General features: G+C 36.8%; 1 protein-coding gene across 1 annotated transcript in view; it reads right to left on the bottom strand.

The window, feature by feature from the left end:
* LanA (laminin subunit alpha) overlaps positions 1–17,238 on the bottom strand; it is a 402,631-nt gene that overhangs the window by 269,398 nt on the left and 115,995 nt on the right. Inside the window, exon 4 of the mRNA XM_081744326.1 lies at positions 10,039–10,147. Coding sequence (XP_081600452.1) covers positions 10,039–10,147 — 109 coding nt within the window. The remainder of the gene's footprint in view (positions 1–10,038; positions 10,148–17,238) is intronic.

Below are 17,238 nucleotides of genomic sequence, written 5' to 3'. Positions count from 1 at the left end.
TGATGTACCGGGGTATTGTATTCCCACTTCTTTTCGAGTATTTGGCGAATGGTAAATATTTGGTCGATAGTTGATCGATTTCGTCTAAATCCGCACTGATAATCTCCAATAATTTCATCTGCGTATGGGGTCAATCTTGCTAACAGAATATTTGAAAGGATTTTATAGGATGTTGACAGAAGAGAAATGCCTCGATAATTATTACAGTCAGTTTTGTCGCCTTTCTTGTGAATTGGAACAATGATTGATTCTTTCCACTCTTGTGGCAATTCTTCCTTGTTCCAGATAAGGAGAATGAGTTTGTGTATCTTGTTCCACAATTTTTCGCCTCCAGCTAAAATTAACTCAGCCGGAATTTCATCTACACCCGGAGATTTGTGTTTCTTGTGTTTGTATACTATTGAATATAAGCTAAATTTTCTCATTGTTCCACCTCGCTGGCTTAGTATAACAGAGAATTCATAAATCAACACGAAGTACAGAGTCCGGCATAATTATTCTAATATAAACATGTTTACTAGATTTATAATTTCTATAGGTATGCAAGGAAAGTAGACAAAAATACAACTGCTACAAAATAAAGTTGAGTCTTCTACTAAATATATAAACTCATGAAAAGCATCGGATACTTATTTCCACTACCAGAAAGGACGAAAATAGTTTGTTTACATTTGGATATCAGCATTCAACAAAGAACAGCTAGTAATTAGTTATGTTCCCCTTTCTATGGATTACTACATAATTTTTTTTAATATGACTGTACTTTTTTTGTGGTGACTGCAGAGTTCATATTTCTCCACTGTGAAGAAGTTCTTTCAGATGTTCCTTACTTCTAATGTGATGTTTCCTAACACGATCTTCGAGCTCGTTCCAGATGTTCTCTGTAGGATTTAAATATGGTGATTTGGTCGGTATCTTCAAAGTGTGAGGAGTGTTATACACCATCCAAAGCCTCATAATTTCCGCAGTATACTTTGGATCATTGTCCTGATAGAAGTAATAACCATTTTCCAATTCTAGCTTCTGTGCACTCCTCTGAAGATTGTTTTCAAGAATTCTCTTGTATTCAAACTTGTCCATGATTCATCTATGAGCACCAGTTCCCCAACGCCTGATGAAGCCATACATCCCTATACCATCACACTGTTGCCTCCATGTTTCACTGTAGCTACCATGTTCTTAGCTATATTTGATAGCCTCCACACTGTAACACGTCCATATCCTTGTATAAGCAGAATTTGTTTTTATCCGACCAGAGAACGTGATCCCAGAATTCTGTTGGCTTTCCCTATACAGGTTAACAAATTTTAGACCCTTTTTCTGATTCACACAATCGACATGGTTTCCTCGTAGGAAAACTGGCATTGTAACCGGCACAATGTAAAACCCATCCAACTGTTCCTGTGTGCATCACAGTGCCAGAATATTGTTCAAGGCTTCCTCTAATCTCAGATGCCGGATTCTGCTTGTTTGGCTCCTGTCTCTAGTAGTAAATTTAGAGGAAGCGGCATATCTCGGCTTATTCACAACACTATTAGTCTGTTTGAAGCGCTAAATAATGGAGAACACCATGATTTTGCTTCTGTTGACTGTACTGTCAATTTCGGAGGGGGGTTTGTGTTGTTTGTACAGATTAATTACAACATTTCTCTCTTCTACTGTTGTCTCCTTACCTTTACAGCCCATGTCACTTGTGAATGCTTAGCTCTACACTACAATTGCGAGCTGCTGTTGCGAGGCACAGTATGAATACAACGATTGTGTGGTGGGAGCATAAAACATGCATCCAGTCATGTGTCTACTCGTTTGGAGACGTTATGTCGTCCTATAAGTGAGACCGCAGGAGAAATATAGTAGACTCTATATATTGTGTGCTAAATACATGCATTATGATATTTTAAATATAGTTTCGGAGACACATAATGGTAACGTTTATATGTTTACAAATTCAACACTACTAAGCAAATATGATGTATGTTGTTTATAATACATACAATGTAAATAAAGTATTAATTATATTATTCCAATACTTCTGTCGGTCTCTGTATCTGTTTTTTCTTATTTTCAAAGGTACGGTAAATTTAAGCTATTGAGAAGGGTATAGTTACCAGTGTCATTATCACTGCATAGATGTATCTGTATATTATTCAAATAACATTTCCTTAGATTTCATAATGTTAATACATTATTTCAATATAATATTTCAATTAATATGTTTTTTTTAAGTTTCATAATATTTCGTATTTAAAATGTTGTTTGTACAGTATAACATTTTCTTAGTTTTCTAGTGTTAAGTATTAAATATGCGTAATATATATTATTATTATGTTATTTGTATAACATTTCCTTATGTTTCATCATGATAAGTACTTTTTATTTTAATTTGTAGTTAATGTACATTTCCATTATGCCTTTTAGTTCTAGTAAAACTAACCAGACTGAAAACTCTATGAAAGAATAAAAGAATTTTCAAAAGTAAAATTTTGTAGTAGAAATAATTTACGCATACAATCAGGTTTAATGGTATCCATCAAATATATGGGATATTATTTCTAATTTTCAAAACATTTATTCTTTTGAATATTGTCGCGAACATAACTATCCTCTCACGAATCGGGATCGAAGAACTGATTTTATACATCAGAGTCCGACGATATAAAGATTATTCTATAACCGCGAGTACCGTGTTCAGAAAAGTATTGATATGTTGTACAATGATAGTATTGGATTTGAGGTAATGTGTACTTTTTTTTTTTTTTTTTTTTAGTTTTTGTAAATTAATTGTAATAATGTATATTCTAATCTATGAAAATTTATACGAAATTTATATTGCATTAACCAACATCTTTAAACACAATAAGGTATTTTTTGTTTGTTTATTTTATTGATCTTATGAACAGGTAGCCTAACTTATAAGAGTAAGAATCCGCTATTATGTAAAGCTCTGATAGAAAAAATTACGGGTTAGGTTAATTATAGGTTTCCTTTAAATTAAAGAAATATGAAAGGATTAACATTCTATTTATATGGCATTTCATTATTACTTTATGTTGAAATCTAGATTGATTGTATATTTTCCCACTGTTGTTACAAATATTAAATACAGTTTCCAACTTTCCGCAATTCAGATCTATCATATTTTTATTTCTTCTTTATATTAACGCAAAATACTTTTCACATTAAGGAAAGTTTTCATTTTGTGTATTAAAAAATGTATTATGGTATAATTGAATTAATTTTTGTGTCATGCTATCTACAAAAATTACATAATTATGCAGGGGTGTAGCCAAGGGGGGGCCCATCGGGGCCCGGCCCCTCCAAATGGTTTCCTGGCCCCCCAAATGACCAACTATTAAAATATCATAGTAAAATTATCTCGCTTCATTCATTTAAAAGTAACAAAGTTTATTGACAATTAATTTATGGTAAAATAGTATGGAGAAATATTGTTTTTCCATACCGATCTAAAAATAGTATAGTATCATCTCTTCCTTATACCGATCGAAAAATAGGATACTTTTTTGTGACAGCAGATTACACAATTTACTGCGATTTATACTTGAAGTTCGAAGACAAACGTTTTAACAAGGTACTACAAATACAGCCATAAAACAAAGGTACTAAACTGATTTGTAAGTACAGTATATTTTATATGCTTTAACAAGTGTCTTAAAAGACATAGAGGATGGAAAATTTGGTGAGAAACAATGCTTTTATTCAATTTGGATTTCATTTGCTCTCTTTTATTTCTACTCAGTGTAATAAAATAATTCTGTTTTGTTTTAGTCACGAATAATAAATAAATATTTTTGTCACGAAACCATAAAGAAATTAAGTGAAATTTCAAAGAAAACCAATCTTGTGTAGACAGGTTCTGTATACAAGGTCTTAAATTTAAATATAAAGGTAACCAAGAAAAGTTTTGTTGCTTTTTCACCCACCACCTTCGAACATCGATATGTCACCTAACCTGGAAGATAAAAAAAATAGTCCCATCAGCATCGACGACTTTCTGAAAACATTCTGGAAGGCAATGCAATCCATCGCGGTAGAACTTGGTGGGCCGTGAAACGAAGAAAGTATGAGGTGCATTTTTGACTTTTACTAGGGATTTGAACTGGGGTCCTCTAAGGTGATTGTCCAAAGAATGGAACAGGTGATAATCGGACAGTGCAATACCCGGGGAATATAGTGGTTGCAATATTGTTTCCCATCCAAGGTAGAAAATGGTGTCCTGAGTCATCCTAGCCACGTAGGACTTAGCGTTGTCCCGTAAACGAGGACCCATTTGCAATTCAGGAATGATGGCTCCAGAGTTTTGAGTTTTTGTTGAGCACAGCTCAACTGCTGACAATACACAGTTGAACTGATATTCTGACCAGCTGGTAGCAGTTCCCGATGCACGATGCACCAAACACAGAGAAGGACCTTCTTCTGGTATAGTGCTGGTTTCTGCTGTTTTGAAATCGGTTCATGGGATGCTAACCAATGATGACGGCGCCGTGGAGCTTCGTATAGGACACACTTTTTATCATATGTCAACGCCCTGTCCAGAAATGGCTCCGAAACAGTAAATAAACAAAGGCGACTGCCGCGTTGCCTTCTGGATCGTAGTCAAAATATGAGAGACCCATCGACCCAACTTGTAGTGTTTCACAAGTTGATGGATGTGCTGCTGAATGGTTTCACCACATACTGAATTGTAGTTCCAGTTCCTCTTTGTATATGTGTTGGTCTTCTGGCACGTGGTGTTTTCGGGTGTTTCGTCACCGTCCTTAAACTTGTTAAACCACCGCTGCACTGTCCGCGTTGTCACGACACCCTCACAAAAGGCCTGGCATATCTTCTGTCCCGCTACAGCGGCGTTTGATCTCCATTTGAACTCGTTCAGCATACATGCTCTTATGACGCTCTGTGGATGTCCCGTGTTCCCTCTGTCTTTACGCAAGTTCACGGTGTGTCTGAATTGCCACAACCAGGTAGTATGTTGGATATACCCACACCAACAACTGACGTTCGCCTTATCTCCACTTGCATTCAACTCACAGTGTGAGGTCCAATTGAACACAGACCTCCACGAAAAGGGACAGAACTTTCTTGGTTACCTTTATAGTTATGCACAAAAGTATAGCGTTTGGTCCCGGGCAGTAGTTCTTGATTAAGGCGGATTTTCATGCCCGCGTTAGAACGGAAGCATCACATGTAGCGTATTCATCGTACATTATTTTCGTTTTCATACACCCGTGCGTGTATTGCGCCAAATTACTACTCGCTAGCTAATGCGCATGCGTAAAATAGAAAGTTTGCGACTTTCGTTTGTGATAATGGATTCCCGAAGGAGAGCTATCGTTTTGATGGCATGTTTTTGTCCTTAATACTGAATCCTTGTATTTCGGATACTTAAGGTTGTCCAAATTTTGTTTTCTCTTACTTGTTCTACGAGCATTTCTTCAAACGCTGTTCTTACCTCCGCCATGTTAGTCAGTGAATACAATAGTGTACGCGCGCTACTTCCGTCAGAATTGAACAATTTTCTACTCTGACGCGAGTGTAGCGCGCCATCTCCGATGCGTGATTTCATTGGCTGTTTAGCACAATCGCTCGCAACTCACGGAGGTAAAGGACACATGAAAATCCGCCTTTAAGCATAATAAAAACTATATTGAATATAATTTATGGATAATAATAATAATAATAATAATAATAATAATAATAATAATAATAATAATAATAATAATAATAAGCTAAAATAGTGTTTTTAGTCTTCCAAAAGGAAACCAAAATTTTCCTTTCTTTCATGCCTCAAAAACACTAGCAGCGACACATTTCTTTTTTTGGCTTTGTACATTGTAGCTGGCCCCCCCTCAAAAACGACGGGCCCCCCCTACACAAACCTGCTGGCTACACCCCTGTAATTATGGTACAGCATTATGCAAAACCTACGTTATGAAAAACTATTTGCTGGGACCGACTACGTTATGTGAGCTCCGAACCACATGTTTTCGTTGAAAAGTTGTTTCCCTAATACAAGAAATTAAAAACTAAGAAAATTATGAGGGAGAAGAGCTAGATGCTTTGTCTTATAAAAATGGATGTATGTTTGTTCCAGCATAATTCTGGAACACCTGAAGCAATTTCAACCAAACTTGGTACACATATGACTACAACTTGGAAACAAATTGTGACTGTAAGACCCCCTAGCTTCGCAAGGAGGTAGATTGAAAGAGGGTGACATGTAAAAATAGTTAGAAACGACTGATATTAATTCGGAATTCATAGTTTTTTCGCTGAGATGAACATTGACACTCTCGATTCCATTTAAGTTGAAGTTTAGCTCTCAAGATCCCATAGCAACTATGGTTGGAGTGGGAAGAGGTGGCATGTAACAATAATTGGAAACTATCGATATTAGTGTCGAATCCATAGTTTTCGAGATAAAAAGTGAAATCAATCGTTGAAATGTGTATCTTAAGGGGAGTTGAGTGTTCAAGTATTTTTGATAAACTTAATCTCTTCGTGCGCAGAGCGAGCATTTCAGCTGCGTGTCCAGAACCTGACTTCTAAACATTAAGGAGTACGAGGGTGATATAATAGCAGCGGATTTTCGGTTCAAGTGTGCAAGTAAATATATAGGTAATGAATACGAAACTCGCAATCTATGGCTTCGCCCTGTTTCTAAGTTTTTCATTTTCTATATGTCATTTTGAAGCCACGCAGGGAAGAAACTGGTCGATACTCTATCCGTATTGCACTAGTGACCCAGCTAGCAACGATGTATAAACATGTTAGAGCCTGCCCTTGGGTAGAACATTAGAACAAAACAAGAACCAGTAAATGAAGTCTTTACACTTTGTTCAATGAGTCCTTCTGCTCAGCACTTTTCGTTCTGCAGAAAGACGGAGTATTGTCGCCACTAACAATGAGTAAAAGGGAGTAAGTTTCATCATTACATTGTCTGAGTGTTGATGTCTATCTCATAATCATGTTACTTGAAGATTTCAGATTCTGACATTTCAGCATTCCGAGATTCCGATATGCTGGATCGACGTACCGTTATTGGGAATTTCGAATTTCAAAGATTCAGAAGTGCTGAACCGAAGTCCTCATATTCTGGAATTCGGAAATTTCTAGCTGAAGTTTCGAGATTCTGGAGTTTCGGGTTTTCGAAATTCCGAAATTTTTAGCTGAAGTTCCGAGATTCCGGAATTCCGAGTTTTAGAAATTTCGAAATTTCTGACTGAAGTTCCGGAATTCCGAGATTCCTGAATTCCGATATTTCAAGGTGAACTTTCGGAATTCACTTTAGAGATTTCGAAATTTCGGAATGAACTATCGGGATTCCGAGATTCCGGAATTCTGAGATTTCGAAATTACGGAATTCCGAGATTCCGATATTACGGAATTCCGAGATTCCGAAATTATGGAATTCCGAGATTCCGAAATAACTAAATTTTTAATTCCGATTCCGGAATTAAGATTTTCATTCCGAAGTATTCCGGAATTCCAGAATCCGGAACACCCCTAATCCCTAGTAGCAAGAAAGCTTTCGGCCAGTTTGCGCGTGCTTGGCGTTTGGGTTCCTACGCTTGCACTTGAGACGCTTGCTTTCGTACAATCTTCCTTTTCTTGTATTTGCAAGAGACGCTTTTAGACTCTTCGCAGAGCGTCATAGCATCACTGGCCGTTCATTGACTATTGACTTGACCTATAAAAGGCTTGCGTCAAGCTTGAATGGAACACTGGATGCAAGGTTGCCCTCATGTAACTTCGTTATTGGAATCCAGTTTGCGGTATGCTTGCACGTTTTCCAATCAAACTGGATGCAAGCTTGGCTGACTTGCAATCCAAGGTTACAGGAAACAGTTTGCATGTTGTCTCTGCTACTAAGGATCCTTTGTGCATATTTCTAATAAGAATTGACTTTTATTATTTATGGAAATGTTAAGAAAATAGTTATTACATATGAACAAACTCAATGGAACAGCTTCTGGAAAAATTGTAATAAAAAAGAACCCTAAGAGTAAACTATTCTTTGCGGACTGTGTCATGAGAAATTACATTATGTTGCAGAGATGTAAATGAAACATTTATCTTGTAGTACGAAGTGTGATAAAAAAAATACGGTGAATCATTTTATTAGAAACAAAGTTATAAGCTCACACGGAATTTGATTTAGCCTCCTTCAAAGTACTGTCCTTGGCTAGCAATGTACTTATCCCAACGTTGAATCCATAACTGGAAGCATTTCTGGAAGGTTTCTTTTGAAAGGGCGTTCTGCTGCTCTGTCGTGGCCTTCTCAATGTCAGGAATGGTGTCGAAACGTTTTCCTTTAAGCAGAGTTTTATATTTTTGGGAAGAGCCAGAAGTCAAATGGTGCTAAACCTGGTGAGTAAGGCGGATAAGGAGAGACAGGAACATTTTTCCCGGCCAAAATCTCTGTTTTCCTTCTGTTCATCACTCAAAAGTCTGCCAATAAATTTTGCACTCGCCTCATTTGCAAAGTATCGGTTAAAATGCTTTTCACGGACACGTACAAGATGCTAAGTTCTTCGGTAAACTCTCGAGTAGATATTTGCCTGTTTTAGCAAGCAATTTTTGCCACTTTTTGCATGCTTTCTTCTGGTTTTGAGGTTGGTGGATGTCCCGAACGTTGCTCGTCTTCTATGGCCACATTTCCGCTTTTAAATCACTCTTACAATTTGTAAAGTATTCAGAGTTACAGCAATTTCACCATACACCAATTTCAACAATTAATGAGCTTCTTTGGCACCTTTTTGCAACTTGAAACAGAAATTAATGTTCACGGGTTGTTCGGAAATCCATGATGCGCGACAGACACGGTAAACAGAACCTTACCCTAGAAATTTTTGATGAGGTTCTAAATGCTGACTGGCAAGTCAGAACATGTTCTAACTTGACGCTGCTTGCCTCAATGGATCAGGATATTGGAAAAATTACATCAAATTTTTGTAACGTCAGCAGTTGCTATTAAAACAATCATACACCGTGTTTTTTATCACACTCTGTATGAACAAAGTCAACTGAGTCGTTTTTGAGAAAACTTTCCGGGAAGAATTCACCCTCAAAAGCAAACTATTCCTACTTCGTGTTTGCCGAAATATGATTTGTACTATATTATAGAGTTGGTCATGATCTACGAAAAATAGAGAAAATCTTTAGAACCGCTCTCGAGAAAATCCATTCAAAAATCACTCAGCACGCAGGGGTCAGAAAAAACGTTATCTGTTGAGATATCGAATTCGAGTTTTTCACGATCATCCCACTTTCTTCTCCCCTATTGTTGCTCGAAAGAAAGGTCTGTTACACACTATTAGTAAATCCTAGGTATCTCTTACGATTTTTCCTAGAGCCAAAATCTCAACGTATATGGCATCAGATCGCATGTCATTTGCTATGCTCTGAACGATCCTCTGAGATTTCTCTTGTTTGAAGCACGTTCTATTTTGGAAAAAAAAAATCGTAAGATTTTGATTTAAGCGACATCAGGTGAGAGAAAGTGAAAACAAATTTGTTTTCTCCCCGCCAACGGAGATGCTATTTGCGTACTTATTAGTGCATACGTGGAGCATACATTTTTATATAATACAAAGTCAACGCTCTGTCACAACAGACCGCAAGGCAGAAGTGAATGGAAAGCATTGCTGGCTGAATATGCATTGTAAGACATGGTACCTCTTCGGATTGATGTGGAACAGGAAAAATCTTCAGGTGTATGGCAGAAAAGGTAGGATTTCGTACGAGACATGTAACATTTTCCTAAGATAAATTCGAAGATATTTCCTAGGATTTATCTCATAGTGTATAGCATGGCCTGAAAACTTAATTATTTATACAGTGAATAATTGAATAACTTTTTCATGCAAACACCGTTAGCTGCTCGCCGCTAAACTCAGAAAATAAAGGATTTTTTCTGTCAAATTTATGTTTAACTTTGGTTGAAATTAAAGATGAATTTTACTGAAAAAATAATAGAAAAAAATATGCAATTATTTTACACACTTAAGAAATAGAACTTACTTCTCCTCCTTCCAACGGCACGACTTTAGAATACTGAGTTTCACAGACTACAGAATTATCTTCCATGATGGGTAGAAGGCTTTCACGGCCGAAGAACGTTTCGCAATCACTGCAAAATAAAATAATGTTATTTATTTGTCATAATAAGAGACGAGGTGTTTAAAAGCAAGAAAAATGAGAAATGGGCAGACAAATGTGTACTTGCAATACAAAAAATCGGCAGTAAAAAAAACAATAAAATCACAGTCAAAATAATATAAATAAATATTGTAAGGTTGCACGTGTTTCAACCCCACGTGCTAGCTGCAAACATACTGCAGACGGCAACCACGAGGAAGACGTCGTACACCATCGACAACGATCGGTAAGTAACGAAGATCGACGAAGTCAGCCGACATTTCAGGATAAAAGAAGACAGAACATAGTAGAAAGCATCCATCTCCACCGACTGAACAAACACCAACTCTCTAAGTCACCCCCTCTCTAAGATGCATGTTATTAGAGAAACTTATAAATATTTGTTATAGTTATTACTATTGTGTACTAAAAAGATGATAGGGAAAGTCCAATCTCCCGTGTTCCATCTTTTAGCTCTACCCTAAAAGACAAAAATCTTTACAACATTCAGTGACAATAAAGTCATACACGGTGTTCAGATAATCTAAAAACATAGCTGATGGTTGCTAACAGAAGTCGTACAGTATTTTAAAGTAAGAAGCAGTAAATTCTTTCATGTTGTCTAATGACTAATTTGCATCACCTTACTACAGCAGTGCGAAGTTCTTCAACATTTTATATACGCGCACAAGAGACCGCAGAAAGAATTTTCTGGTCACTTTGAAATGAGTAGATAAATTATCAAATACATTTCATTTAACACATGGTATCATTAATTGCAATTGGATACGATAGAAGATATTATTCAAGTTGTCAGTTGATTAAGAGGCCTGTGCGATATCCGGATTTGCATTTACAGATCAATACATTGAAAAATATCAAAATATCGAAACTAATCTCCTTGTCATTCCTCACAACATCTGTACATGTCCTTTTACAGAAACAAGTGAAGGACATATTCATAAAAATCGGCAAGAGGTACCATAAAGGGGATATTTTCTCGACTATTTTTTCAATATCACGCACCGATTGCAAGATTAACCCTACTTCCTGTTGGAGTTTCTAATTCATGTATGATCAGTGTTTTCTTTCTTCTTGCATGCAATAGGTAATAAGCAAATACATTACAAACACAATTAATTATAATGTCAGTGATATATGATGTTCATTGAGCAAAACACTCCAAACAATGAAGATTCATCTTAGCCTAGAGAAATGGTTATCCTACGTTTTTCATTATCATTTGGCCATGAAAGAAACACCTGAGAGATATACACCCCTATATACAACGATATGGTGTTGGAATGTATAACTCGTAGGATAGGATGCTTTAGCTTTTAAAAATTTTAACACGTCCAGTGTACCCCTAAAAATGTAATAAAGAAATAACAGCCATGTTTTTTTTAACTATTCAATTAAAACTGGACAATCTACACAAAATTTGGAATCGACCAGTGAAAACGGCACGTTTCTAGTACTTTGGTTTTCGAGATCTCATTGTCGAAAGGGGTGGAGACGAACATATAAACCTTTATTTGGGGACAAACATATAAACCTAACATTTTAATATATAGACTAGCTGAACCTGCGCTCTCTACATAGCGCATCATTCACATATGAGCTTTAATCTCCTTGTCATTCTTCACATCATTTGTACATGTCCCTTTAGAGACACAACTTAAGGATGTCTTGATAAAAATCAAAAGGGGTACCTTATACCATAAAGGGGATATTTTTTGGATTATTTTTTCAATATCTCGCATCGTTTGCAAGATTGAACATACTTCCGGTTGGAGTTTATAATTCATGTATGATCAGTGTTTTCTCTATTCTTGCATGCACTATATAATAAGCAAATACATTACATACAAAATTAATTATAATGTCAGTGATATATGGTGTTCATTGGGCGAAACACTCCAAACAATAAAGATTCATCTCAGCCTGGAGAAATGGTTATCCTTCGTTTTTCAGCACTTGGACATGAAACGAACACATGAGGGATATACAATAATGGCCATATTTGTTTTAAATATTCAATTAGAAATGGACAATGTACGCAAAATTTCCAATCGTTCAGTGAAAACGTCATCTTTCTAGAGCCTGTAGTTTCCGAGATATCATTGTCGAAAGGATTGACCACAAACATATAAACGTCCTCAACATATAGTTTAAAAGAACTTGGAAGATGAAAGCACAATTCACATGCATTGATTTTTAGAGAAGGCTTATTAAAATATAAAGGCTTTGAACAATAGTTTTATATCATAAACTTTATGAAAAAGATATAGTTAACTAATTTAGACTATTTAAAGTACAAATACTTGAAATGTTTGTCTCTGTTAAACGTGAAATCACACATAACCGTAAATGAAAGACTTGAAGGCAAAAGTTATAGGTGGGAGCTCAGGCGCTCTTAAGTCCCATCCTATTTTCCTTCACTGTGGAGTACGTCAAGGGTCGGCTCTGTCTTCTCGCTCTAAAGTCCCTATCGCTCTTAAGTCCCATCCTCTGTCTTCTCTATGTTGCCGATATGCCTCCACTTCCTGATAAAATTCACCTCTTTCAATATGACGACGGCACTGCCTTTCTTGCCTTAGGATCTAGTATCCAATCCATCAACACTACTCTACAGTTAGCAATTAACAGTTTCCTTCGCTGGCGCAGCAAATGGTAGCTAACGATCAACGCCTCAAAAACACAGGCCATCGTCTTTATTCCTCCGAATAGAACATCAAGAGTCAGAAGAAATCCTAACTGCCTTTCACTAGAAGTAGACCAAACTCTCATCCAGACACGTTCAACTGTGACTTACTTGGGGCTCACATTCGATAAACATCTCACTTGGAAACAACATCTTCAAACAGTCAAAACTAAAGCATACAATAGACTTAACTTATTAAAAGGCTCACCGGAACGTCCTGGGGACTGAAACCGAACACAATTCTGAATACATACAAGGCCTTTTTACGCCCTGTGCTGACTTACGGAAACGTTGCATGGATTGTGGCCACCCGCACAATTTACGAAAAGTTATTAGTGTTAGAACGACATGCTTTCCTTATTGCATATCGAGTCAAACTGCCTAGTCCTACAGCAGACTTGTACAACCGAATTCAGTTTCCTACACTTCAGTTTCATCTTGAAACTTTACGTCTCGCATACATATGCTCTCGTTATAAAAACAAACACCCTTTACTTCTGAATACTATGCACCACTTAGCTCTCCACCCTTCTCCATCTCGATATTACCCTCCACCGCTATCGTCACTCTATACTCTCTACTGCTACACTCTACCTAATGACGCCTTAGACCAGGAGCTCCTCACAGACTATTAAGTTCATTATCATCTTCCACTCATATTTCCATCATTTGCACACTGAATCCATTTGCCACTAACAGGGCTCCCATTGTCTACATTGAAGCCTAGAGCAGCCCCTAGGCGAGAAGATAACTTCCTCTGCCTGACTAACACTTCTGTGTTGTGATATGATAGCACACCTCGCCTCATCCCTCATGCTCATCATTCACAATGTACAAATATGATATACTTTATCACTAGATATCCATTATTCTTTCCATATTTCTGCTGTCCCAGTTCTGTACAATACTACACTAACTGCAATGTCCTCGTTAATTTCCTACCAAATGTTAAGGATCGGAAAGATCCTTAAGACCTTAGCAATTATTATAATGTAATAAAGAACTTCTATGAGACCATCACACAATCCCTTAAATCCTCCATTTATGCAGCACTCTTCCCTAAGAGAGGGCGTAACCCTCTGAAAGGGTTCTAGTCATTATGACTAGCTATGAACGAACGAACGCTCTTAATCATACTTTCCCAGAGCTTGCTCTGAAGCGTTACCTTATATATGGTGACAAGTTTTGAATTGTCCTTCCTTCTCCATATCCTGAGCCTCTTTCTCTGTTTCTTTCTAGAGATCCGTCCTTCAGACTTATCAAGCCAAGGGCGCCCGGATCTACGGATCGAGCCAGAGGAGCCGCTCCTCCTGGGCAACTATCTAAACGGGTTGTCCTACCTTCATCATATTCATCACTCTCAACACATAACCTTAGGGTCTCACGGCTCTCTAGAAATCTATCGGTCTCTGCTATGGCAGATCAAGCTGCTTCTGGACCAAAAATGGATGGACGGCACGGTGGTCTTCCTCCGGTATTTGTCACTCCGTCCGCTTCGAGCACGAACGTGGTCAGGCGGAAGGAAACTGGCAACCGGCAGCGAACCACATCCGGCAGCTCTACAGCTTCATCAGTTTCAAATGTCTCCACCCATTCTAGGTCCCCACGAAACTCACAACAGTATGCTGATACTATCAAGCAGCCTCGACATCAGTCGAAGAAGCAGCACAGAGACAACATTTCAGCAAATTCTGGTATGGATGCAGCCGATGAGAATAGCAATACAACCATTCTAAACTCTCAAACATCTCTCACCAATGATCAGCCTCATAATCGCCACATTCTTCATTCATTCCTACTTCAAAATTACGACACAAAGTACAGCAATGAGAAGTTCATCACATTACAACTCAGGAAATATCTACCCAGCATTCCACTAGCAGAAGTCATCAAGACTCGTAACGGTTACATCTTAAAGTCCACAGACCCGCAGTTCGCTATCACTGTCAGAAACAAGGCCTTGTTTGAGATCTTTGGGGAAAACGCCACTCTTACATCTCTCTCCTCTGCACAACAGAAACAAGCACCTCCACCAAAACGCCCACCATATCTGTCTGTTGTCATCCGGGGCGTTGACCCAACATATTCCGACACCGAAATTCATGAAGAACTTCAACAAGAGGGACATAACATTCACAAAGTCATCCGCATACGGAACAATCAAGGAGCAACATACATGGTACGCCTTCTCACAGCTTCACAAGATACAATCGATACATTGCTTACTACTGGCACATACATTTACAAACGTCGTCACAGGGTTGAAACTTCACGCACTCCAACTCCTCTTCCTGTGCGATGTGAAAACTGTCAACTATACAATGATCACAACCAGTGATGAAAATTTTCCCATTCATAAAAACATACTCCACTTATTCCTACATCATTGTATAGCCGTGATGTGAGGTGGAAAATTTTCTTCTATACTTTTCCGGAAAATTTTCCGTTCTTAACAAATATCAGTGATCAAGTAACAATACCTTAGTATTCATAAATTGATTAAATTCATGTATAAAAATGTTAAAAATTGAAAGATTGTTTAAAGAATCTGAAAATTTTCATGGCTCAGACAATTTTCAGTACTATATAGGAACAAGTTAAATAATTTTTCATGAATCGATGAATTGTCACTCCTGTACAGCGATGAAAATTTTCCGGAAAATTTTGCAACTGAAAATTTCTCTATTCATAAAAACATGCTCCACGTATTCCTATATCATTGTTTAGCCGTGATGTGAGGTGGAAAATTTTCTTCTATATTTTTCAGGAATATTTTCCGTTCTTAACAAATATCAATTTTTCCGGAAAATTTTCCGTTCTTAACAAATATCAGTGATCAATTAACAATTCCTCAGTATTCATAAAATTGATTGAAATCATGCATAAAAATGTTAAAAAGTGAAAGATCGTTTAAAGAATCTGAAAATTTTCATGGCTCACACAATTTTCAGTACTATGTAGAAACAAGTGAAACAATGTTTCATAAATCGAAATATTTTGTGTCTTGTATGAAAAAATTGAAGAACTTTTTATGAGTCGGAAAATTTTCATCATTTTGAAGCAAAACGTAAAACAACTTTTTGTGAATCGGAAAGTTTTATTGCTCTGTAGAAACAAATGTATGGAATTTTCATGAATCGGAAAATTTTCATCACGATGTAGAAACAAGTGAAAACACTTTTCATAATCCGGACAGCTTTGGATATTATGTATAGTGATGTTAGGTGGAAAATTGTCCACTATATTTAACTGCACATTGAGATATAAAATTCCTGTAGAGGAAAATTAGACAGCAACAAATTATAATTTTCCAATTAGATTTCGGGAACCAGAAAATTTTCTAATATTTCAAGTTGGGAAGTAAAAATTTACATAGTCTCTCTCTCTCTCTCTCTCTCTCTCTCTATTATATCTACTTATTTATAAATGTTGCAGAATGTAAATCTATGAAAGTAGTAAAGCTATGAGAAAACCGTCTTATGCGTATTAAACTGACGAAATGTAATATTGTAAGATCAAAGGTGTATTCCGAGAGAAGAACGCATTGAAGTTTTTGAAACACTCTTGAAATGAAGAATCGTTAGATTTTAACTTCATGAAACCTTTTAAGACAATATTTATTACCAATAAATATTACGGCTAAACAACGATGTAGGAATAAGTGGAGTATGTTTTTTATGAATCGGAAAACATTCATGACTTTTAATAAATTGAATTTTTAAATAATAGAATGGGCTATTTGTACTCTACGAACTCGATGTATGTTAACGTCCCTTTCAGCAGCGAGACTATATAAGACGGGACCTCTTGGATGTTTACAGCATTATCAGTGCTTACTTTTATGGTTTGCTTTAGTAGACAATCTAAGTGATTTTTTCAGTGCATATACTTGTCTATAATTATGCTCTCATTCAGCCTTCCCCAGAATAATACTTTTGGGAAGATAGTATATTTCTTGCTCCATTGGAATGGTACTCTGTTTTCGCTGAGTAGTAAGATCAGCGTCCTAACTAGTACCAGTTGTTCCTTGCAAGGATTTACAGTGCAAGGATACTTTAAAGATCATCGAATCCCCAAAAAGGAAGTGCTCGTTACTATTAAGCTTGTTTTCTATTCTTCTGAAGAAGGCCTCCGGTTTCGAGTCCTCTCTTTTGCAAATGTAGCTTAAAAGTTATAGTACCTCCGAATAAATGTTTTTCGTTTAAATTAAGGTAGCTCTCTTTCACAAAGAAGAGGACCTCCGGGATCAATTCTGATTTACGTCTCCATGAAACAAATTGAGGCTTGTTTAGTTTGAGTTAATGTTCTTATTTGTGATCTCAATCACATTTTCATCGACATCACATAAGGAGTGCTATATTACAAAATTACATAATGCC

This window comes from Thermobia domestica, chromosome 17 (assembly GCF_964235325.1).
Source record: "Thermobia domestica chromosome 17, izTheDome1.hap1.1, whole genome shotgun sequence".
Taxonomy (NCBI): Eukaryota; Metazoa; Arthropoda; class Insecta; order Zygentoma; family Lepismatidae; genus Thermobia; species Thermobia domestica.
This window is presented reverse-complemented; position numbering and strand designations above follow the sequence as displayed.